Raw genomic sequence first — 24787 nt, 5'->3', positions numbered from 1 at the left:
ATGGGAGGTGGAACAGTCCTGCATGGTGGTGAGCTTCCATCCTCTTTTTTTGAGTTTATCCCACCCTCCCTAGATTTGGAAAGCATGACCCTTTCAAAAATGTCAAGGCACCCCAGGGCCTGGTCAAGAAAGAGTCTCTAACTGTTCTCTGCTACAACCTATCACCTGGCCTCAGTCGGAGGCAGCAACAATATGTGGTGCTTCCATGTATGGTGGAAGCATGTGGACGCCTGCCATATGAAAGGGCTTGGGTCTAGCAGTCAATTGCCATTCCTAAATGCCATCACCCAAATGCTAAAGTGATGTCACCGCTCTCCTTTTTGGGTGCAAGTGAGTTCTTGTAAGGGCTCATTCACACCATGATCAATGCAGGCTCAAAGCAAGGGCAAATAAGAAGCCAGTTGTTTTTGCAGTGGTGTGTATGTCCAAAAGACCAAAGACAGCCTCCGTATTTATCTTGCCACATAGAGCCATGTATGGTAACGTGTTGAGTACTATAGAGAAAGAAGGGTCAGGTGGTTGCAGACATTATATCCAGGTTGCCTCTTATCTGTTCCCTTCCTGCCACTGTAATGGTAAATCTGCAATGCAATCTAAATAAATTGGGTTTATTTAATATAGAATAATGATAGATATAATGTGTTCATTATTTCCTGGCTATTGCCTAATATAACACTATCCTTTTTGTGTTCACAGATTTGAAGCTCTGTCAATTTTGGTCGTGTTTTTCAGTATTTTGGAGAAATCTTTGTTGTCTCTTGCATCAGTGTGGATCTTTACCTCTATAACAAGACTCCTGGACTTTGGCAAGGTTGTGTGACGAGATCTTGGGGTGTGCTATGGTGAGCCAGCCTCCGGGCAGTGCCAGCCTCCTTTCCTCCCTCCAGGACCAGGGCTAAACCTCTATGGAGATACAGTCATCATGGTGAAGTTGGCAAATCCTTTATATACGCAATGGATCCTGGAGGCCATCAGGAAGGTGAAGAAGCAGAAACAGCGCCCATCCGAAGAGCGCGTTTGCAATGCTGTGTCCACGTCGCACGGCCTTGATCGCCACACTGTCTTGGAACAGTTGGAACTCAGTGTTAAGGATGGAACGGTCCTTAAGGTTTCCAACAAGGGGCAAAACTCCTACAAAGACCCTGATAACCCTGGCCGCTTGGCGCTACCTAAGACTGGCAGGGGCCCGGGGCGGCCAGAGGGTTTGGACTGGCATCGGCTCTTGAGAAGGGCATTAGAATGGCTGGCTGAGCCAGGGGGCTCTAGTCTGAAAAGCATCGAACGCTTTCTGTGGAGTCAGCGGGATGTGGGGGCATCCTTCGGTGGCAATTCAGGTGCAGCTTCTGCTTTCCACCAGCAACTCAGGCTTGCAGTTAAGCGTGCACTGGGTCATGGAAGAATCATGAAGGAGGGATCCCTCTATAAGCTGAACGCCAAGACATCAGAGGGCAAGCAGGGATGGGAATCGTTATCTTCCCTCCCTCCAGTTTGTCTACTGCCTCATGAGAAAGACAAGGTGAGTATGCTGCCTGTGTGTGACCTTGACATATAATAGGCATAATGTACCATCTGTTATATGGGAGTCCTTGAAGCCATTGGGTTCATTGACCATGTAAAGGCTTTTATAATGTGAAATCCAGATTGGCTTGTAAAGCATATGCATGTGTCTTTGTTTTTTTGTTCCGAGATGGAGGTAATTTGCGCAAGACATTTTCAGCGTTTATATTGCAAATGGAGCTTTGTGTCTTGCTGTGGTTATAAAATGTGCCTAGAGGGTTTGTATGCCACTCTATTCACTGTGCTTGTTCTCATGGTGAGCAATCTCTGTGCTGACTGAACTATTCAGTGTATGGATGCATCCTAGAAGATGGATAGGCGCTACTTGGTTGTTGTGGAGCATTGCCTAACCCAGGAGTGGACCAATTTTATATGGAAGCCAGCAGTGTTGCTTAGGAGCCAGCTCCAATGACAACCGCTAGAGAAATGTCAAGCCTTAGGTGCCACCTGTGATTTTTAAGGAGCATTGGCTATGTGACGCCGGGATTTGTCCAGTCCTGGCCTAATTGTCCTGGGCCGAATCCCTTCTAGGTATCAGTGTTGCTTGCCACAATGCTTCATTATAGGTGACCTCATCCTGCATTTGCTACTGCACTAGTCCTGATTTTGTGTAAGCATTCTGGTGATTGAGAAGGACTTGTTAAAGCTGAACCCCAGGCAATGCCTAAATGCACGGATGAAGTAGGTTCACATATAATGAATATGCTGAAGGATGGCTGACTGGTTGGGGCTCTGAAGCAAAGTGATGAGAAGGTTGTCACAAAAGAAGTTTCTGGCTTTCCTTTTCTAACCTGCTCTGGCTAGATAGCTGTAGGTCTGGCTGCTGTGGCTATAGATTCCTCCTTCTAGTTATTTGAAATGGTCTGCAACGTATAAGAGGAAATTTACCTGTATGTACTATTCTTGCATATGCACAGGTTTTAATTTTGTACGTTTAACATACACTGGGTAATTGGTTTAACCTAGTCCAAAAATAAGCCAGCATACACAATTGATGTGTTCTCCGGCTCTGGATGGGCCATCTTCTGGATTGAATTCCCGTTAACTGAGATCCCAATAACTGATATTTTAAATATGAACTCCGGCATTCCCTTCAGTCTTAAACTGTTGTACCGGCTCCTCTACTTGAGTATTTCTTTCTCTGATTTCACTGCACTTTCCTCCTCTGGGGTCCTTCAGTTGGCCATGTTACTACCTGTGTGACATAGACACTTCCCTGTTGGTTGTCCTCATCATGGGGGACTGTCTGAGACCTGGACAACACCAGCACATCTGCAGTGCTGAATTAGCTGTCTCTTTTCCCAGAGAGTGCACCAGCGAGGGACCCGGAACAAAGGGACAACTTGTGTAGGGGGTAGAGAAGAGATTGGTTGAGGAGGAGTTAGGTAGAGACTGTGATGAGTGGTAAGCTGAGGTGGTTTCTGTGGTGCCACGTCAAGGTTTGCAGGTAATGGGCAGGAGCTGCTTCTTATTTGAAGATGAACTTGACCCATATCTATGATAGGACAACAAAGACACCTTTTAGAAATGTTTAGTAATGACAATCTGCAAACGGATACTTCTAGATATGTGCCGGCTTTTTATTCTTTGCATACATTATATATTTTTTTTTCCTCCCCATTCTTCTCACAGTGGCCATTTTTTTAACTCCCTTTATCTCCCTTTACTTCCTGGAACTCTTTCACATGTGACTGGGTCATGTGACCATGCACATCATTTCAGGAGAGGAAAATGCCTTTCCCTGAGATCTCGTGAGATTATAGATTAGATTTCCCAGCAATGCTCTGCTGATGTAATCTGCCCAGGGTGCAACTATTGGGCACATTACATCACTAGTGCCCAAGAGGACCAGGAAGTCTGAAAAAATAATTGTAAGTAAAAGAAAAATATGTTTAATGAATGCAAGATTTCATATCTGAATGCAGAGCTGCATGCTGAGGTGACTTAGTGAAAGGGGGTAAAGGTCCACTTTAGGAGAGTCTTCATGGTAGTTTAATTTTGCAGGGAAGCTTCCACTGTTGGTTGGGAGCCTAGGAAGATGGGTAACAGCTGCCACAATGGGTTTCCTTTAAGTATCATCATGAGAAGAGCAACTTCACATCAATGGCTATTCAGTTTGGGGTTTCATATCTGAGTGATGTTTTACATTAAGGTGTTCCCCCATCACTCTCCATGCAAAATTAAGTTGTTTGCATTGGAGGACTTTGTTAAAGCTTATCTCTAGGAGGGGCAAAAAAACTCCCCTTGCAGTGGTGTACCCCCGCACTGCAAGGGTTAAAGTGACACTAAACTCGGGTTTTAAATCGTAAAAATACATTCAGGTACCTTTTTAACTATGAACAACGTCTCTTATTTGTGTGTCACTTGGCTGTAGATCCTCTTCTTCCCCATGGTCCCTGTGTGTGTTGTAATGTAGTCACCGCTCCAAGCTCGCTCCCGGGATGTACTTAAATCTCAATACAAATTAGTAAATTAAACCTGAGCTTTCAGTCCATCCCGGGAGCGAGCTTGGAGCGGTGACTACTTTACAACACACACAGGGACCATGGGGAACACATGTAGCCCCCCTCCAGAAGGAAGGACAGTGTCGGCACCAATTCAGAGATGATTTGAGGATCTACAGCCGAGTGATACACAAATAAGATACATTTTTATTAATAAAGCATAACTTTACACTAAAAAATCAAATTCTACCATACATCCCTCCTATATAGGATGATTAATAATAACATAGACATGTCAGGTGTAAAATGCTGTGATTGTGAAATACTTCCACTTGCAGAACATTCACTTCCTGCTTTGAAAGGGCTAAATGACTTCAGTTTGGCAAAGCAATGCACACTGGGATTGCCTTGTCATCAGCAGAGCATTGCTGGGAAATCTTGTCTGTAATCTCATAAGATCTCAGGGAAAGGCATTTTCCTCCCCTGAGATGATGTGCATGGTCACATGTTTAGTCACGTGCCTGTAATCCAGGAAGTAAAAGGAGAGCTAGTAATCTGACCTTAGTAAACATGGCCACTGCTAGAAGACTGGGGAAGAAAAGAGAAATCAGGAATGCAAAGCCGGCAATTATCTAGAAGTATGATTGTAGATTCATTACTAAACGTTTCTAAAAGTGTTTGTTATTTTAAGGATAAGGGTGATGGTCGCTTTAAGGTACTTTTAATGCATTTTTAAGGTGTAACTCCTGAGTTTAGTGTCACTTTAATTGATAACTAGGGGACCGGTGTGGAGAACTTTTACTTGCCTTATCCCTGCTCCCCAACACTTGGTGCTCACCTTGTCTGTCCTACTCTCTGGCTCATGGACTGTCCCTCTGCGTCCTTCTGTATAATGTGGGGCTATGGGCCCTGCATTGTACTTGATGTCAGTGGGCCCAGGACCACCGGAGTGGGGGAGAGGAAAGGCTGCAGGGAGCTGGTCTTGGATCCAGCGGGTATGGTGATCAGGTAATTAAAGGTCCTGTACCCCGGTCCCTAGGCATGAACAAGCAGGTAACCCTTGCAGTTTGGGGTTAGCTCCACTGTTGGGAAGTTTTCTTTGCCCCGTAGATGGTCTTTAGGCATCCCTAGCAGTCCGAAAACCTAAAGTACGACCTGCACTTATTTCAAATCAATTTACACACTTTGGGCGTTTGCCAAACTTTTAACAACTTTGCATATTGACTTCAATGGAGACTTTGTGCTTTTTGGCAGTTTTATTTTCCAGTTTCTTGCTGCACCCATGTGAACGAAATATGTTTTGGCTTTAATATGAATCAACATACATTTATCCGGCCAAAATACTCAGATGGCGGCTTTGTCTTCTAAACACATCTACTATGGTATTAAACGCTGCGTCTTCTGTCACCGCGGCAACAGCAGTTTAGCTTGGTAGCTCCTCGTCTTTACAGGTTTATGAAATATGAGAGAATAATGTTCTGTTCTAGTTGTATAGTATACCCTGAAGGGACATGGGTGTTGTGTTTTAGAGGTTCTCTTGTATTTTGGGGGTGGGGGGGGGGGGGGGGTCGGGCGGCAGATGGGGTTCAGCATGCTTGCTGACATAGTCAGTTTTTCCTCCTAAAGAATCCTTTTGCTTTCAGTCATGTTGATCAAACTGACTGACCCGGGATGAGATGGGAGTGACTTTCTCTCACTACTAATAGGAAGCACCACTGGTGTATGGCCGGTCCGATATATACATATATTTACAAAGTAGCCTCATGTCAATTGGGTGTAAACAGCTGAACTCCTACAAAGGACCATCATTTCAATTGCATGTATAGCCAACTCTTTTGGCTTCCCCTCTTACTTCCTGTTGCTTTTCTGCGACGGATCGTGAAGGGGAAGTCCATTGACGTGAATGGCACCGTAGCCACTCCCTCCGGCCGCAATGCTATTGGCCGCACGGGAACGTGTGGCACATCAATGCCTGCGGTCCGGTCAGAAAAGATAGTGCTTGCAGCATTTTTTCGGACCGGACCACAGGCATTGATGTGCTTTGCGCTCTCGTGCGGCCGAAGGGCGTGCCTACGGTGCCATTCAATGGACCGTCCCGCCTCCTCCCGCCCCACAACATAGTGAGCCTGCCACAATGCAATCCAGTGCATTCTGGCCAGAATCAGGGCGGAACACACTGTCTGGTTTGAACGTCCCCTAAAGGCACAGGGACACGACAGAAGCCCCGCACATCACAATGGCAGCTGAAGCCCCCCAGTGTGTCCCCACACCAAATCCAACAAGTGAGTTGAATGGCAAACACACTCAATTCATAAGCAGCTTTAAAGCCTCTGTCTTGGAGCATATATATCAAAGGAAGAATTGGGGGCAGTTTCACCAGGAGGTAAGCCATTCCTCCTTGGGGGGTGGGGGGGTGGGGGGGATTCAGCTGCATAGCTGGTATAATGTGATTTGTTGGCTTTACACCCTTCCGCCCCATTTCTCCTGCTTGTGACTACTAAGCCCCTTGTCCCCCCCCCATGCCTGTCCACTAACATCCCATAGACTTACAGGGGACATACCTGTACGTTATATCCAGGATGACTATCAGCATCCTGGAGCTAGATTTTTACAGGCTGGGCATTTGTCATCATATGAGGCAGTCTGTGTGGGGTGAGGTAAATTCATTCAGATGAGACCTGCCAATCATGCTACATCTTCCTATGGCCTGATTTTAGTTGTGTGCAACCTGCTGATCATCGGCTATGCTGAGTGCTATGATTTCTGTTTAAAGGAGAACTATGGGGTTAAGGCTTTTCCCCATAGTTCTCCTTAAGGTAACGGGAGGACACAAACTAGCGTCCTCCTGTAACCCTAAGCTCAGTATACCGCGAGCTGTAGCCAGTCAGCGCTGGCGGATCGGAACGGGGAGGTGGGGAATCCAGTCCCTCCCCTGTCAGGATCGAGAGGCCGTGACAGGATCGAGAGGTGAGCGAACGCCGGTATGTGTTCGCTCACCTCCCGATCTACTGAGCTGACCTGTGACAGTCTCATTGTCACAGGTCGGCTAGAACTATGAGGTGAGTGAAAAGCACTCCCCTCATAGTTCTCCTTTAAAACACATCATGCATGCATTTACCTAACATTTCAAGAATGTGCATGGTTGCAGTAATGTGCCATTCTAAATTTTCCAATAAGTTCCTGACATGATGTAACAGTATCATTTTGCAAGGAAGCTGCAGGCAGGAGGAAGCATTTCCTCAGTCTCCTCTTCCCCATTGATCAAACCACAACATTGTAACTTTGTAGCAGGTCACAAGGTGTGCAGCAGGGGCTGATCTGTGTCCAATCAGCTGTACAGAATCGGTGTCCATAACAAATCCAAATTTCTTTTGGTAACATTCCAGACAAAATCAAGCATGTTATAGTAAATACATCACCAAGGGCTCTCACGCGTTTCACCACCTGGGCTTAATCATAGAGATGCACACTGTAGCCTGCGCAATAGTGCTTGTGCATGCATTTGACTGACAGTCAGTGGTAGAATTGGAGCGGTGAGTTCTTGGTGCTTTTTGGATAGGGGTCATTTGTGTCAGACATTTGTGAACAACGCCAAGAACTGTGCAGACACCAAGATTTTCATGATTGTCATCTGATCCGGCATCTGGGTTCAGAAGGTAGATGCTGACATCCAAATCTAAATGCAAATGCCAAAGCAAAAAAAAAGGCACTGGATTGGATTTAAACTAGCATTACACTGACCATTTTTTAGAGACTCGGTTAAAAAAAACCTACCTCCCCGCGCTCCCCGACCTTTCCTTAGCTCTGCATTCCTATATCTTTGTAGCTCTGTGTCATTTAATGTGTAAAGTGACAGCGAAGGAATTATATAGCACTGCCGATAATCCTCGTGTATATAGGACAAAAGCGATTGTCGCTGCGGATCAGGCTTTGAAATCCTGCAGCGCAAACTATGACTATGGTAGGTGAAAGTGCTTGGGTCAGTGTTGTTGACAGTAAACATGTCCTTGTACCTTGGTATTGGCTCTGGAGCACTTCCTCCTCCCTGGTGGTGGTGACACGGGATATAGGGAACTGGGTGTGTCTTTGAACCGAAATCACATTTCCTGAAGTTTTTTCCTTTTTGATTTGGCAGGCAGAGCGTGTGTTTTCCTTCAATGCCTCCAGCAAGCCTAGCGCGTGTGTGTAACATATGTTCCTCCTGGTATATGGATGTACGTGTAATGAGGCGGCTGTAAATTGTGTTGCACTCCGAAGGATCGAGCTTCCAGTATGAGCGCAGAGGTATCAGGTGCTCCAGCGCCATTGGTTTGGATGTGCCGATGCGAAATGGAATTGCATATGTTGGTTCAATCCTGCTACGCCAGATACCGAACCTTGGGGGCAACCTGCAGTTTTAAATGCTTTCCTAGTATTGCAACACGGACTTTCAGGGCCCATTCTCACCAATTGTGGAGCGTTCCAGAGCGCCAGCTGCTGGAACGCACAGCAATTGCTCACAAAACTTCCCCCTGTGTTCTGGGGCGTGGTGGTGCATTGAAGTCAATGGCACTGCAGTCACGCCCCAGCGCCCACAGTGCGATCGGACGCGTGGTAAATCACTGCCTGCGTGCCTGTCCACTGTAAATGCAAAAATGCTGCATGCTCTATTTTTTGCGTTCGCAGTTGACGGAACGCAGGCAGTTCCGCTCTGGAAGGCATTGCAATTGGTGTGACTGGGCCCTCAGGGACAACTTTCCAGGCAAACATATGACCCCCCAACCCATCTGGCAAGTTTTTTTTTTCTTACCATCTGAGGCAAGATATACTCACCTAAGCCCTCCATCCAGGTCCTGACTAAATGCCAGAGCGGATACACTTGGCTGGAGCCATCATCTCCTGGTGCATGGGGACCGCTAATCCAGCGCTACATACACCTGAGTCCCCTAGCTTTCCTAGTACTGCAAGACAGACTTTCAGGGGCCACTCTAAAGCAAGCCCCATTCCAGGCAAACATATGACCTCCATAGGTGTGCATACTCATTCCTTAAAACTTCTTTAAACCTGATGTGCTCTGTTATGCAACGTGCAACCTGTGCTCGTAGAGATTATACATGACAAGAATCTATACTTGTCAGAGGTTCCCAGGCTGCTCTTCTATAAGATTGCAATGTCTGCTTCTAACGTTCAAACACTGGCTTACTATTGTGAGCCATAACCCCCCCCCCCCTCTCTCATCAGTGATGGGCCAGAGGGGAGGTATAGGGGCTGGGACTGGCTTACTCACTTCACTAGAAGTCTAAGTTTGCATAATAGATCCCCCCTCCCCGGTTCCAGGGATCCTGAGTCCCTCATGCAATTCAACTTGACTATAATGGAGCTTATTTATTTGCTTAAATTTTTGCAGCCCAGCAGGCACCACCCACTACAGAAAAGTACAGGAGTGGGCGGAGACAAGACCAGTCACCCTACACAAGGAGAGAGAGAGCAGCAGTGACCAGTCTTTATTACGGGAGGGGAGACAAGACCAGTCACCCTGCACAAGAAGAGAGCAGCAGTGACCGGTCTTTATTACAGGACGCTCCAAGTCTCACACTGGATTACTGCACAGAACTGGAATGCTTTAAAACTGAAAGTGAAAGCACACAGAACTAAGACAAGCTTTAACCTTTTCCCTGCCAGATTATTTACATTTTTTCATAAAAAATGTTCACATATGTTTAAAATGCACGTTTTTAGGCCTAGGGGTGCACCGATACCGTTTTTTCGGTATCAAGTACCGATATTTATATTTCGGTACTTCTGCTAGCATGGAGCTGGCTTCCCGGGCAATCCCGGTTTCTTGATTGCTCCATGCTGTCTGTTCGGCTCGATGCTGATTGGACGGAAAGCCGGCTTCCCACCCAATGAGGAAGCCGGGAGGCAGGTCATTACCCGCCACCCGGCTTCCTGGCCAATCAAAGCTGGGCAGTGGGTAATGACCCGCTTCCTGATTGGGCGGGAAGCTGACCCAATGCGGTTTGGCTGGATCGATGCTGATTGGCTGGGAAGCTGGCTTCCCAGTCAATCAGCATGGAATTGGCTTCCCGGCAATCGGGAAGCTGAGCGGCGAGTCATTACCTGCTGCCCGGCTTCCTGGTTGGACAGGAAGCCGGCTCCATGTTCTTCGTGGCACTGCCAGTCAGAGGAAATCGAATAAATAAAATGGCGGCAGTAGCAAATTTTTATTTTTTCATGCCACACACTATTAGCGCCCATGATGTACATTGCATGTGCATACAGCTGGAGTTGGGGGACAGCAGCATGTAGAAGTGACTGAGCACCTATAGAAAATATTCATTATTACATCCGAGGCCTCTTATTTGGAAAGCATACATGCATTGCTGACCTGGAGAAAGCATACATGCATTGCTGACCTGGAGAAAGCATACATGCATTGCTGACCTGGAGAAAGCATACATGCATTGCTGACCTGGAGAAAGCATACATGCATTGCTGACCTGGAGAAAGCATACATGCATTGCTGACATGTTGTAATGGCAGCCGTGCCTCTACAGAAGCCTGGTTGGGTGGTCAGGTCTTCCTGCATGTAGCAGTGGAATGTGAAAGGTGTGTACGGATCAGGGAAGGTACCTTGGACTTTCCAGTCAGGCGGTGTCAGCTGGAAGGAGTATACCTGAGTTATTTATATCGTTGTTGTGTTTGCGGGTGTCATAGAGAGCAATGAGAAACATTTCCTGTTTGCAGCATCTGCGAGGCCGTGCTAATCTGTACAGGCAGACACACATGTGTCCTTCCAGAGACGGGGAGATGACCTCTTCCCAGCTGCCATCATCCCGACTCTTTCACGTCAGATCACATTGTCCCTGAGTCTCAGATTCTTTGTCTCGGTGTCTGTAGCTCTGGCTGTGCCTTTGTGTACTACTTTCATAAATCAGGGGAGCAGTCCTACAGCCGTCATATAATTGTCTGCTTCTCAATGATGTTTACAAACTCGTCTTCACCATTTCCTAGCAAGTAAAAGGCCCGGCGTGCATGCGGCCACTCGCAGTCCTGATTTTATGGTTTACTGTGTAGTATGAAGCAAATTTTGTAGCTAAATGCTAAAACTTTGCATGTGGATCTGGATGCATTTTTGATTGCGTACTAAGGCAAAGGTAAATTAAAGGAATAGTCCACTTTTGCCACCATGTTTACCCACCTGCTGACCGGCCGCTGACATTAAAATCGTGAATACGGGTGGGCGTTTTTAAACGTCATTTCCCGCTCCGCTCGTGCGGCGGGCACGAGCGAGAAATCAGCTTGTAATGTAAACTGCCATCGATGGCTGTTTACTTACAAGCGTTCGGGCGTCTGTAGAGACCTCTGATGTCTTCATAAAGAAGACCTGTCACTGCAAATTGGCTATCACATAGGGGCCTTGTTAACCCCCCATGTCAGGGATGGCCAAAATGCGGCCCTCCAGCTGTGGTGGAACTACGAATCCCATGAGGCTTTGCAAGATTCTCACAGCCACAGACATGACTCCCGGAGAGAGATGCTTCATGGGATTTGTAGTTTCACCACAGCTGGAGGGCTGGAGTTTGGCCACCCCTGCCCTATGTGATAGCAATAAAGCTAAATGGAAAAAAAAAGGTTTAAAGAAATTGGTTACAAAAAAAAATGAAGTCACATAAAAGCAATTAATTATTATTATTTTTTTTTTTTAAGGTCTCCCACCCCCACATACAAACATGTGTCGTGTGCACCTCCGCGTGAAAACAATGATTGCATCCATTGCACATGTTACATATCGCTGCGAAGTCGCAGTGAGAGCAATAATTCTAGGGCCATCAATCACTGATGGTCAATTTTGGGTGTAGCCGGTTTTTGCAATTTTAAGGCTTGACGTGTTTGGTGTCCATTTACCTGACGTCACCCCGTCTTTTATATTTTACCAAAAAATTGGGTAATAAATGTTTTATAACATAACGTAGTGGAACAGGTTTTTTACAAAACAAATCGGTACTTTTTTTCATGATATAGTAAAAAATTAAAACACGAGCGGTGATTAAAGCTCTGTGTGGTATAAATGTTATAAAATGCATTTCAGTGCAGCGTTGCATGGCGGAATAAACGTCAGTCAAAGTACCACAGCGCTGAATACTGAAAAGTGGCCGGGACAGGAAGAGGGGGTAAACACTCCGGTCAGCAAGTGGTTAATGAACTGCTGGACACATTGATATGGAATGGAGGAGCCAGTCTGTATTATCCAGGAGCCAGCTCCATTGACAACAACTAGAGAGAACCTCAAAAATTAGGTGCTGGCTGTTACTTTTAAGGAGCATTGGTCTACCTGGCTCCTGGGAATTGTCCAGCCCTGGTTTACTGTTACACCCATATTTAAGGTGCACACATAAAATGGTTGCTTTCAGTAACCCCACCTGCCCCCCTCAAACCGTCCCCTGCTTACTTGACTTGCAGGGGTGCGTCTTGCTGCAGATATTTGAATGCAGCGCTGCTGTGCATTTCTCCACCTATAAAGCCATGTCATCCATTTACAGGGATCTGGGAATGGAAATGCTACAAGGCCCATCTGCCCATCAGAGGGATACAGCAGATTGTGCCGAGTGTTGGGCGCAGATTGTGCCGAGTGTTGGGCGTTGATGTCCTCGCACTTGCGGTCCATTGTTTACTTCCTCCGGCCTCAAAATAGAAGGTCCGTCCCTCCGTCCAGACCTTGGGCTGTCACGTAAACAATGCAGGAGTTTGTGCATTGCACCCACATCGCATTGATGGCTGTTGCAATGTTCTGGGGACTTGAATGCCGAAATGTAATGCATTCCCGTCGTTTGTTTATTGTTGGCACGTTTAATAAATACTTAAAGGTGGACTGTGCCTTTTAACAGGCTTCTTCAGACTGAATTCTGTCTGGCCGCTATGGGTGAGTGAACTTTGAACTTCCTTATGGAGTGTGCTCAATAGAATGCTGTGAAAGAAGACAATTAAGATTCACACTTTACATGAATCAGGGGGGGACTTGTCAGCATTACCTAATCACTGTACAGCAGTAGTGGTCAACGTACTAGATATAGGGGGCCTCGTTGTGGCCTCTGACATCAACAAAGGGCCACACATCATAGGCGGTGAATTTAATGCTACAGAAAGCTGCCAGAGATTGTAAATGTGCAACAGGAGATGGTCAGAGGCTGCAGTGTTGTAAGAGTTGTTGGGAGTCTGGGAGACTGTCATAGCCTGGAAAGAAAAGAAGGGGTCACTGGCACGCCACCACGTTTTTGGCCTGTGCAGGGTCCCCTTCAACACTGTTTTGCTTGATGAAGGGGACCCTGCATGGCCCCAAAATGTGTGTTTATATGAAACTGAGCATGCAACAAAGACGTATCAATCGGCATGCTGGAGTGCCAGTGACCCCTTCTTTTCTAATGTTGAGCGACGCCATCCGTTTGTCACTGCAGCGCCCACCTATTCCAAAAGGGACTTACCAGTCAGGAGTGCAACTTGCACATTATTCTGTCATAGCCTGGAGACATATTAGCCCTCGTTCACACCTTAACGTTTTGTAGCGCGTTCTACGCTCGACGAACGCTCTACAAAAAGCTCAAAAATATAAATCCCATTGTAGTCAATGGTCTCGTTCCCACCTTGGCGTATTTCCGCCCGTCCCTAACGCGCTACAAAACGGCCCACGCCTGAAAGGGTACATGTACTACTTTGGGCCGTTTTTGTTGCGCATTTCCATTGGGATACAGCCAAGTAGCCCTCGGAAACGCGCGTGTGTCGCGCAATTTTTTTTACCAACCGCACGACAGACGCGCATATGCAATACGCCTAGGTGTGAACCATGCCTTACACTTACTAGGCATATCCACAACTCTGCCCCCAGCTATATCTCAAACCTTGTCTCAAATTATCACCCTAACCGTCCCCTCCGCTCATCCCAAGACCTCCCGCTTTCCAGCTCCCTTGTCAACTCCTCCCATACTTGCCTCCAGGACTTCTCTAGAGTCTCTCCCATCCTCTGAAACTCTTTACCCCAACCTGTCCGTCTATCTCCCACCTTGACTGCCTTTAGGCGATCCTTAAGACTCATCTCTTCAGGGAAGCTTATCCCACCTTGACCTAACCACTGTACCATCACGTTCTCAAACAATTCATCCCCGCGCAGCTACCTCCTCATGTATCACTGGCCCCTCCCTTTTAGATTGTAAGCCCTCTGGGGCCGGGCCCTCCTTACCATCTTGTCTTGAATTGTATTGTGATTGTAATGTCTTCCTTATATTGTAAAGCGCTGCGCAAACTGTTGGCGCTATATAAATCCTGTATAATAATTACATGAGACTGCTAGAGATCCATTATTGCTGCCCCTGTACGGGGCAACGCTCCCACATTGGAGTAGGACAAAAACACCAAAAGAAAAAATGGACGGACAGCACAGAAAAAAAAAAAAGATTGAAAGAAATAAATCAAACCATTTACTTGTAGAAGCCGCACTATAGTGGATCGGACGGGGACGGGGCGGGTACAGCTGGCTATGCCTCTAGATAGGCAGAGCCAGCTATCACTCACGCAGCTGGGCGGATCCTGTCATCTACGTCAGGATTCGCTCCGGCTGCCGCGTCTCAGTATATAGAGAGCTGTAGCTCGCGGTATACTGAGCTTAGGGTAACGGGAGGACGCTAGTTTGTGTCCTCCCGTTACCCTAAGGAGAACTATGGGGAAAAACACTGACCCCATAGTTCTCCTTTAAGCCCAACTGCAGCCGACGTGCGACTTCTGTTTTATCGCAGACTGTATTCCCCTTGGAGGGATGTTGTATACTTCCTGTTTTGGTGTTCACTCAGGAAGTAAGGGAAAATCTCCCTAATAAAGCTGCAGTTAAGGCCAGGCAGCTATATTACCCTTCTGTGCAATCGGGCTTTAAAGCCAGCAGCAGCCTGAATGGAAGGTTGGTGGAATTCCCCACCTCCTCATGGTGATGGGTTTTTTTTTCTGGAGATTTTAACTCCTTACCTTTTTTATTTGTCTCCAAAGTAGGAGGATATAGGGACACGGAGCAAATAAAAATCCTTCCACATAAAAGTGTAGCTATACCCAGAAGTTTTTTAGATTTGGATAGAATGGGGAAAGGGTAGAACCCCTGTCAGGTGTAAATATGTGAGCTCTGTTGCAGATGTCTCCGCTCACATTTTATTATGGGGACGTCTTGCCAGACAGGAAACGGGGCAAAATCTGCAACAGGATCCTTGTATTCCCCTTCATCAGGGGTAGACATAATATAACATTCAAGAGCCAGTCTGTCCAATCCAGGAGCCAGCAGGATTTTTAGGAGCCAGCTGCATTAACGACAACAAGAGAAACCCTCAAAAGTTATGTGCCGGCTCTAATTAAGGAGCATTGGGTGCCTGGTTCTTAGGATTTGTCCTGCCATGGCCTACTTAAAACTGAACTTCAGGCAGATATAAAAAGCACAAATTGCAGCTCAACTCCGGGCACAAAAGCTTTTATTTAATTCTATTCCGCGATAGCCGCAAAGGATATAAATCCACTTTGTGTGCACCAAATGCCTTTAACAATTTACCTTTTAAACGTATCGGTGATATCATCACTGTGCTGTACATAGGCGGTGTAGGGAGCAGATATGTCGGAGGAGCGTAACAGGCCCCACCCACTACAGGAAATATTAAGGGGCGGAGACGAGACCAGTCACCCTGCACAAAGAGAGAGTGAGCGGTCTTTATTACAGGAGGGGGTGGACAGAAGACCTGTCACCTTTCACAAGGACAGAGTAGCAATGATCAGTCTTTATTATAGGAGGGGGTAGGGACTAGACCAGTCACCCTGCACAAGGAGAGAGAGCAGCAGTGAGTTGTCTTTATTACACGAGGAGGCGTAGACAAGACCAGTCACCCTGCACAAGGGGAGAGAGAGCAGCAATGACTGGTCTTTATTACAGGAGGGGTCAGAAACAAGACCAGTCACCCTGCACAAGGATTGAGAGCAGCAGTGAGCGGTCTTTATTGCAGAAGGGGGCGGAGACTAGACCAGCCACCCTGCACAAAGAGAGAGCAGCAGTGACCAGTCTTTATTACAGGAGGGGGCGGAGACGAGACCAGTCATCCTGCACAAGGAGAGAGCAGCTGTGAGCGGTCTTTTTTGCAGGAAGCTCCAAGTCTCACTTTCACAAGCTCTCCAAGATACAGGGTATAATACAAATGCATCTTGTATGTACATATATTGGCTGATCCTGAGGTTCAGATTTAATACAGCATTGCATATATTTTTTTATTACAGTCAGTGTAAGTACGTGCGTTTTGGCCTGGTAGAAATCATACGTTTGTCACTGTCGTCAATGTGCTGTTTGGAAATAAAAAATATATCAGACAGCAAAAACGTTCTTTTCCTTTTCAATGAGATTCGTTATTTGGAACGGTTTTGGAATCTATAAAGGGTTTATTATGGGGAATTTGGTGTCACCTGTAAAGGGCACATTGGTGTATGTGTTGGCTGTATGTCATCACGCACACGCCATCAGCCCGTGTTTTGTTGTGAGAGCGGTGCACCTCCCCTCAGGTGTGTATATACATTCACAGTGTAACGTGTATACAAGTATCAGCGTGCGATGTCTCCGGCCGCGGAATCTCTCGGCTGATAAACAAGCATCTCGTATTGCCATCGCCCTGGCTCAGGTTCTCATCTCCTCGGTGTGCAGATGGAGGACATCTGCTGCTCGCTGTGACACTTCACCGGGGAGAGGGGGACAGCTGGGAGGCTAGCCAGTCCTTAAAGGGGAATTGTTTGCGAGGGACATTACCATCAGTGTCTGTACACTTCATGAACGTCTGAATTCCTCATATTTTTTATTCTGCTCCTGTGATAGATAATAAATACCCAGCTCTGAACAAATGCCAAGAGCCAAGTAGCTAATGGCCGCTGAAGGCAACCATACACGGGAGAATCTGTGCATTTGGCAGAGAATGAGGAGACTTGTATTGGCTTCCTGTTTCCTACTACTTGCATGAAAACGATTCATATGCTTGTTGGGTGATCTTGTGTTTTAGGCTTGGTTCACACTTAGGCGACTCCTGACCGTGCGGCAACCCGCGCGGTTTTGTGTGAACCGATCGCGTTGCGGGTGCCATTATTTTATAATGGAACGCCAGTCGCACCGGGTGGATTGTGCGGTTTCCCGCTGCGATTCCGCCCGTGCAAGTGAACACGATCATGGCTAAAAAAGCCGTGTGTTGTATCGCAAAAAAACTTTTATTTTTTGCTATTGCCACTGCGATGTCACCCTATTGTAATCAATGGGGCAGCGTGGCAATCGCTGTGTGCACTAGCATGCGATCGTGTGGCCCCGGGACGTGAGTCACGGGTGTCGTGCGATGTAGTGCAGGTGTGAAGCTAGCCTAAAATGACACAAAACTCGGGAGGTAGAGCTTCAAAATACATTCAAGGACCTTAATTATTACCAAAAATGTATCTTGTGTATCACTCCATCTCTGAATTGGTGCTGACATTGTCCTTCCTTCTGGAGGGGGGATACTTTTGTCCCCCATGGTCCCTGTGTGTGTTGTAGAGTAGTCACCGCTCCAAGCTCGCTCCCGTGATTGACTGCAGTCCCTATACAAATTAGTAAACTAAACATGAGATTGTAGTCCATCCCAGGAGTGAGCTTGGTGCGGTGATTACTTTTCAACACACAGGGACCATGGGGAACAAAAGTAGCCCCCCTCCAGAAGGAAGGACAGTGTCAGCACCAATTCAGAGATGATTGGAGGATCTACAGCCGAGTGATACACCAATAAGATTCATTGTTGTTCATAGTTGGGGGTGCTTTAATGTATTTTGAAGATTTAACTCCTTAGTTTAGTGTCACTTTAAGGTCTATGCCACAACAGGATGCCCTGTACTTTCAGGGCTCATTCAAGCCATACCTGTTGGGCAGCTTTGATCTGCAAGGGCACATAGAAAATAATTGTCCTGATCGCACCACACCATACATCTTCCACCGCGCACATTGCAAAAAATTGCAACAACTCATTGTACATTTGTAAAGAGGTCAAAGCGCCAAGCTCGCTCCCGGGATGGACTACAATCTCAATACAAATTAGTAAACTAAACATGAGATTATAGTCTATCACGGGAATTATTATTATCATTATACAGGATTTATATAGCGCCAACAGTTTGCGCAGCGCTTTACTATATAAGGAAGACATTACAATCACAATACAATTCAAGACAAGATGGTAAGGAGAGCCCTGCCCGTGGGGGCTTACAAGGGAATGAGCTTGGAGTGGTGCCTACATTGCAACAGTTCAGTTTAAATGACGAACTTACCACACACCTAGATGCTTGCTTCCATCAGAAATCCTCTTTGGTGCAGTGATTTCTTGTTTGCACTCCGGCATTGAAGACATTGGGGATAGGGCACCATTGAAGTTTCATGTGGATTTGTAGCTTGGGTATGGCCACTGCCAATGATTATTTTTTTAGATGTAAACATCTTGGTGGAGGCCACTGCTGTCGTTGAGAGCATTTTGGAGGAGGGACGATTAGATTAGGTTGTGGGGACAGGTAGGTAGAGCTAACTGGTTTTTGTTCAATAGCAATTTATCCTTCAATTTATCGCCAGATGTCCAGAAGTTCCACACGTGTCATCCAGCAGTATGGGAAAGGAAGAAGTCTATGCGGTGCCATTGCAAAAAATTGTGTGTGCAGTTTTATTCTGAAATAAACTAATGAAATAAAATAAAATACTTTTTGTTTGTAACACTCCATTTGTGTATTTAAAAAAAAATAAAAGATGGTATTTTACTTTTTTTATTATATCCAATTAATCGAAACGTAAATTAGCCCACTAATCGATTATGAAAAGTTGCAGCCCTATTAACAATGGGATTCTGAAAAGATTCTCACTACACCAAGGTGTGCTAGTGAAGAGCCCAATTTTACTAGGATTGTGTGCTAGTGCCATCCACCCGTTTATTACAGAGCCATGCAGGAACAGTGGACAAGCCTGTAAGAGAGGCCTGGGCTAAAAACCCAAGGGCTGTATCTGGCCCTTAGTCTGTGATGGCCCGGCCCGCTGGCATCTATTGCAAGCCATAGCCCAGCGCAGGTCGGCAATCGGACGGCCTTCTATTTAGTCCTTGGTTGCTAGGACTGCTGGATTCTTGGCAACCAATGACACCAAGGGTGGTCCTGTGCAGTCCTTGGTTGCTAGGACTGCTGGATTCTTGGCAACCAATGACACCAAGGGTGGTCCTGTGCAGTCCTTGGTTGCTAGGACTGCTGGATTCTTGGCAACCAATGACACCAAGGGTGGTCCTGTGCAGTCCTTGGTTGCTAGGACTGCTGGATTCTTGGCAACCAATGACACCAAGGGTGGTCCTGTGCAGTCCTTGGTTGCTAGGACTGCTGGATTCTTGGCAACCAATGACACCAAGGGTGGTCCTGTGCAGTCCTTGGTTGCTAGTACTGCTGGATTTTTGGCAACCAATGACACCAAGGATGGTTCCAGTGCAGTCGATTGGTTGCTAGGATTGCTGGGCAAGTGTGCTGCTCATATAGTGTTTGAAGTTCCTGCCCAGCAGCGACTAGCACACGGTATACCGTGCAATGCAGTTCCAGTGCGGAAGGTACCTTGCATGCACTACTTTATTCAACTGCAGCGCAATGCATGGTATTGCGGTCCCATGCGTTGTGGTGCAGTCAGTCACATTGCAGCCAGGAGGTACATTCATTCTAATACAACATTAATACTGCTATTACTTAGTTTTTTTTTAATGAAATTACACCTTTATGGTCTCTTAGTTCCTTTTAATAGGTCTGTCCACCAGTACATTTGATCATATGCAATAAACACATAAACAACTGCAACTGACTACAATGAACTGAAAAAAATCTCATCTAATAAATAAAACATAGCAAAATCAATGGTGTCCTCGTTTAGATATTTTACCTTGGTAAAACACCCCGGTAGCAATATTCCTTTAACATTCCAACCCACCCTACATCCTGTACCACATAGATGTATGTGCAACTCATATTCATTCCAGAAACCTGTATCTGTCCTTTTATTAGTATGTGTGAGCAATAGGGGCAACCTATTATAGAATTCCATTCAAAAAGACAAGGAAATCCCTGCACATCAATGGCAGTCCTCCGATATGAAACAAAATAATACCGTCAATTGACCTGTTAAATTTTAGAGGCAACTGTGCCACGTATAGATTTTAGAAGTCGATGGCTATAGCCTAGCACAGGGCTTAAAATTTTCACTCGCCTGCTCATTAAAGACTGTCTGTGAGCAGCATCGATGCCTGGCTATCTGGGTGTGATTGTGAGGGCTGCTGCAGACCTCTGTAATCACTCACAGATAAACCAGGGATCGATCCTGCTCACAGCCTTTTATGTGGGGGGGGTTAATAAGGGGGAGTGTAATATTTTATATGTGGGGGGTTAATAAGGGGGGAGAGTATTATTTTATGGTGGGGGGTTAATAATGTAATTTCATAAGCTTTAAGGGGGTGGGGTTGGGGGACCGGCCTGGGCAAGGTTTGGTGGGACAACTGGTGGAGAGTAAGGTTTTTGCCTGGCTAGTAGGTCTAGACTTGAAATTTTAAGCCTTGGCCTAGCATATCGAAAAGCCAAGCACATCGAATATCCAGGCACAGCTACTGGTATGTATTCACCAGAATAGTAAACCTTAAGGCTAGCTTCACACTAGGGCGAGTCATGACCGCGAGGCAATCGTGCACGAAACCACGTGGATGGCCGCGCGGTCACGGAATCTCACACCACCGCTGATCGCACTGGGGGTGCCAGATGCGCCAGGCAGATTGCGTGGTTTCCTGTCGCGATATGCCCATGATCGCGGTTCAAAAAACCCATGCGGTGCGTGTCGCAAAAAGAGGTGCATGTACCTTTTTTTTCCAGTGATTGCTGCACGGATATAACCCCTTTGAAATCAATGGGGCCACGCGACAATTGCTGTGTGCAATCATGCGTGATCCTGGGATCGCCGATATCTGAACCTAGCCTTAGTATATGAAGACGCAAAAAGTTGGGTGCCTCTATTTTGGATCATACGTGTTTATATAGTATGATGGTATGGTATCTAGTATGAATAATTTTTACATATGTATCTCTATGGTGGGGGTCTTGGAATTTGAATGGGATATGGCTGCCATGTTGTTTCAGTAATATGTATTTGGGTAATAAATAGGGCTGCAAGCAACGACTTTCATAATCGGTTAGTTGGCCGATTTTATTTTTTCAATAAAAAAAAAATTACATACCATTTTTTTATTTAAAATTAAGTACACAAATGCCGTGTTACAAATATAAAGTTTACTTCAGAATACAACTGCATGCACATCGCACCAGAACACTCGTCATTGTAGTACTGTGTGTTCCAGTGTGGGTGAGTGGGAGGTGCGTTTGGGGTGCCACTGAAATGAATGGCACCACAACACCCATCCTGCAGCAGAATGTCCGGCCGAAACCAAAAATTACTTTAATTCCCCCCCTTTTTTTTTTCTTCTTTTCTTTATAATGTATGTATTATATTAGACACTTTATTTATTTAAAATCTGAATTGAAAAACTCCAACCAGTATAATAAAATAACCCAACCAGCGGAAACCAGCAGTGAGGACGGCCAGCGGGAACATGGAGGAGCAGCAGAGGCAGAAATGGAGGCATCGGGGGTGCAACAGGGGACTGCAAAGGCAAAGCGGTCTCTCCTCCCCGCTGGGTGCCGGCTGCAGACAGACCATAAGCACGCAGGGGCTTCCAGTGGGCAGGAGGACGGGGAAGCGGAGCAGTGGCTTGAGAATGAGTTTTGGAGTTCTCCTCACCGCTGAGCATCAGCTGCAGGGATCTGTATCCCCTTCCATCCCTGCTGGGAGCATCGGAGATCAGATGGGACACAGAAACAACTAATCGAACAATCAACTAATCGATAATGAGAATTGTTGACAACAATTAAATTGATTAGTTGTTGCAGCCCTAGTAATGAAGATCTAAAGAGGATCAGAGCTCCATGATATTTTTAATATGAATATTGGATAAAAGGACTGTTCGTTACAATCTTTCAAAAAGGTATTTTTTCATACTTGGTTTTGTCCACCAAAAGGTGAAACAAGTGTAGAGATGTAGCTCCAGGGAATAAACAAGATGCACGTTGGCTTCTCTTCTGCTTCCAGTCTCTATAAAGACCATACAGGGTTCCCTGACCAGGAGACGTACGGAGGTTCGCTTACAGGAACCTTGTATATCATTGACTACATCTCTGCTAGAGGAGAACTATGAGGGTTCGGAGACGTGTGGGTTGTACGAGGCAATTAATGAGATTGTTTTCACCTTTATACTGCTTCCAAGACATACATATATCTCTCCCAGACTATCTGTAATTGTCGGTATCATGTGATATCCGTGGTCACCGAGGCTTCTCTTTACCATCATCTGTACTGTGGGTCTTTGTGTTGTATTTCCTGACTGTTTTACTATGAGAGATGTATACAGCACACGACTATATGATGACCTGTCCTGTGCTTCTTGTCTCCTGCAGCCCGTCGCTGAGCCCATCCCAATATGCAGTTTTTGTCTGGGAACAAAGGAACATAACCGAGAGAAGAAACCGGAAGAGCTCATATCGTGCGCAGACTGTGGAAACAGCGGTAAGTACTTTTCTCCGGGTTAGATCTGCTTCTGCAAAGTTACAAAAATAAATGTTAGTGAGTGTAAGGAGCGAGGCACACTTTTGTGCCTCCCTGCGTTACGGTAATGCACACTTTTCCTTATTGGACGTTGGATGCGTTGGCTCCTTGCTGTTCCCTTCATTATGAATGGCACCCCAATGCACTATGGCAGGGCTGGTCAGATGCCAGGAGCCGGGTAGCCAATGCTTCTTAAAAATGACAGCTCTGATGTTTGAAACCCCGTGACACACTGCACGCAAAGGCGTGCAAAGCAAAGCTGTCCGACCCGGAGCTTTGTGTTTCCCGTGTGTGAGATGAGTGCAGGCAGATGATTGACTACACCTTCAGCCAATCGGCTCGTGTGTAACAACCGGCCAGGCATTGCATCCTGATGTGCTGGTTTATACGCACGAGCCGATTGGCTGAAGATGAAATTTTTCATGTCGGTACGCTCAGCTATGCGAGCTCTCGCATGCTGACGTGCCGGGGAGAAAATTACATGACACACTGCTCGCAAAGGCAGCGCGCCGCCGCTTCGCGTAGTGTGTCACAGCCTCGAGTCTATCTCTAGTTGTCAGTGGAGCTGGCTCCTAAAAATTTCCTTCTGGCTCCAGAATTCAATATTCATTTTTGTGCACTCAGCGCTAAGGCAACACAGCTCCAAATCATGATCATTGCAGCATGTCTGGTTTTTGGACATTTGTGTGTTGCCAGCCCATTCATGTTTAATGCACATTAATGTGTGAAACAATGCACATTGATGCAACAAGGTGGGAATGGGCCCTTAAAGGGTAATTCCACTTTTCCATGCAAATTTGGGAAAATGGAATTACCCGCCCCCCTTCCTACTGTACTTACCGTTGGCTGAATGCTCCTTCCCTCTGCCAATGTAGTACCTGTACTTCTGTACACAGCAGCGCACCCCGTGCTCTGTAGTTTAAATTTTGCGCACAAATGGCGAGCACTCATTGGGCAGCGCGGTCAAATGAGAGCAGGCCAGATTGGAGGGAATAATTAAATGTTCCTGAATTTGCCTGGGAAAGTGGAATTACCCTTTTAATCCTCCTACTGTATCACTGAATAGTTTAATGTTCTGTTCTCACCACTTGGTGGCAGACTAAGAAAGGAAAACCACTTCACGGCACCGTATGTCTGGAAGTCTGATAAAGGATATCCGATAATATGATGTTCACTAACCATTTTTATCTGGTATTTGTGGTTTGAATTCCTTTTTTTTCAGTTCTGGGGTCTTTGATGAATACTGTCTACAGGGGCTTGTGCTGTCATAACATACATGTCTGGTCTTTGTTAGACAGTCTAAAAACACACTTAAACATTATTCAAAGTTTGCTTTAGAAAAAAAGCTACATGCCCTTAAAGGAGAACTATGTGGTGAGTGAAAATCACTCATCCCCATAGTTCCATGTGTGACAATGAAACTGTCACACGTCGGCTCAATAGATCGGGAAGTGAGGGAACACATACCGTTGCTCGCTCACTTCTCGATCATCTCCCCGCAGAGAGCGGTGACTGTCAGTCACGGCTCCCTACAGGGATTCCCCCTCCCCACTCCTCCAGCGCTGCGTGGAGGAACGGACGGGGGACGGGGCAGAGCCCGCTGTCACTCATGCAGCTGGGTGGATCTCGACAGCATTGTCGGGGATCCGTCCCAGCGGTCTCAGTATACGCCGAGCTGTAGCTCGCAATATACTGAGCTTTGGGTCACGGGAGGACGCTAGTATATGTCCTCCCGTGACCCTTAAGAGAACTATGGGGAAAAACACTTACCTCATAGTTCTCTTTTAACCTAATCTTGCCCAGAACACCCCCACTCAGGTGCTTACCTACCTCTGCCTGACCGTGGCAGCTTCCTTTGCGGTTTACAGTATTTTGGCTTGAAATCTGGCATGGGCCTCATCCCATTTCAAAGCACATCCTCAATCAAGTCTATGGGGATTTGCTGTGCAGACACGGACAGATTCCCGGCCAGAAGAGGGTAAATTACAGAGGAGGCTACTGCTGACAGGAAGAGGTGAGTAGACATCTGGGTGGGAGGTTAGATTAGGGTCGGAGGGGCTAGAGAAGATGGGCCGATGTTTTT

General features: G+C 46.4%; 1 protein-coding gene across 1 annotated transcript in view; it reads left to right on the top strand.

Annotated features, from left to right (window-relative positions):
• KAT6A (lysine acetyltransferase 6A) overlaps positions 1-24787 on the top strand; it is a 61449-nt gene that overhangs the window by 4703 nt on the left and 31959 nt on the right. The window contains exons 2-3 of the mRNA XM_018561950.1: positions 697-1516; positions 22557-22665. Coding sequence (XP_018417452.1) covers positions 923-1516; positions 22557-22665 — 703 coding nt within the window. The 5' untranslated portion in view covers positions 697-922. The remainder of the gene's footprint in view (positions 1-696; positions 1517-22556; positions 22666-24787) is intronic.

This window comes from Nanorana parkeri, unplaced genomic scaffold, assembly GCF_000935625.1.
Source record: "Nanorana parkeri isolate BGI_ZX_2015 unplaced genomic scaffold, ASM93562v1 scaffold551, whole genome shotgun sequence".
Lineage (NCBI taxonomy): Eukaryota > Metazoa > Chordata > Amphibia > Anura > Dicroglossidae > Nanorana > Nanorana parkeri.
This window is presented reverse-complemented; position numbering and strand designations above follow the sequence as displayed.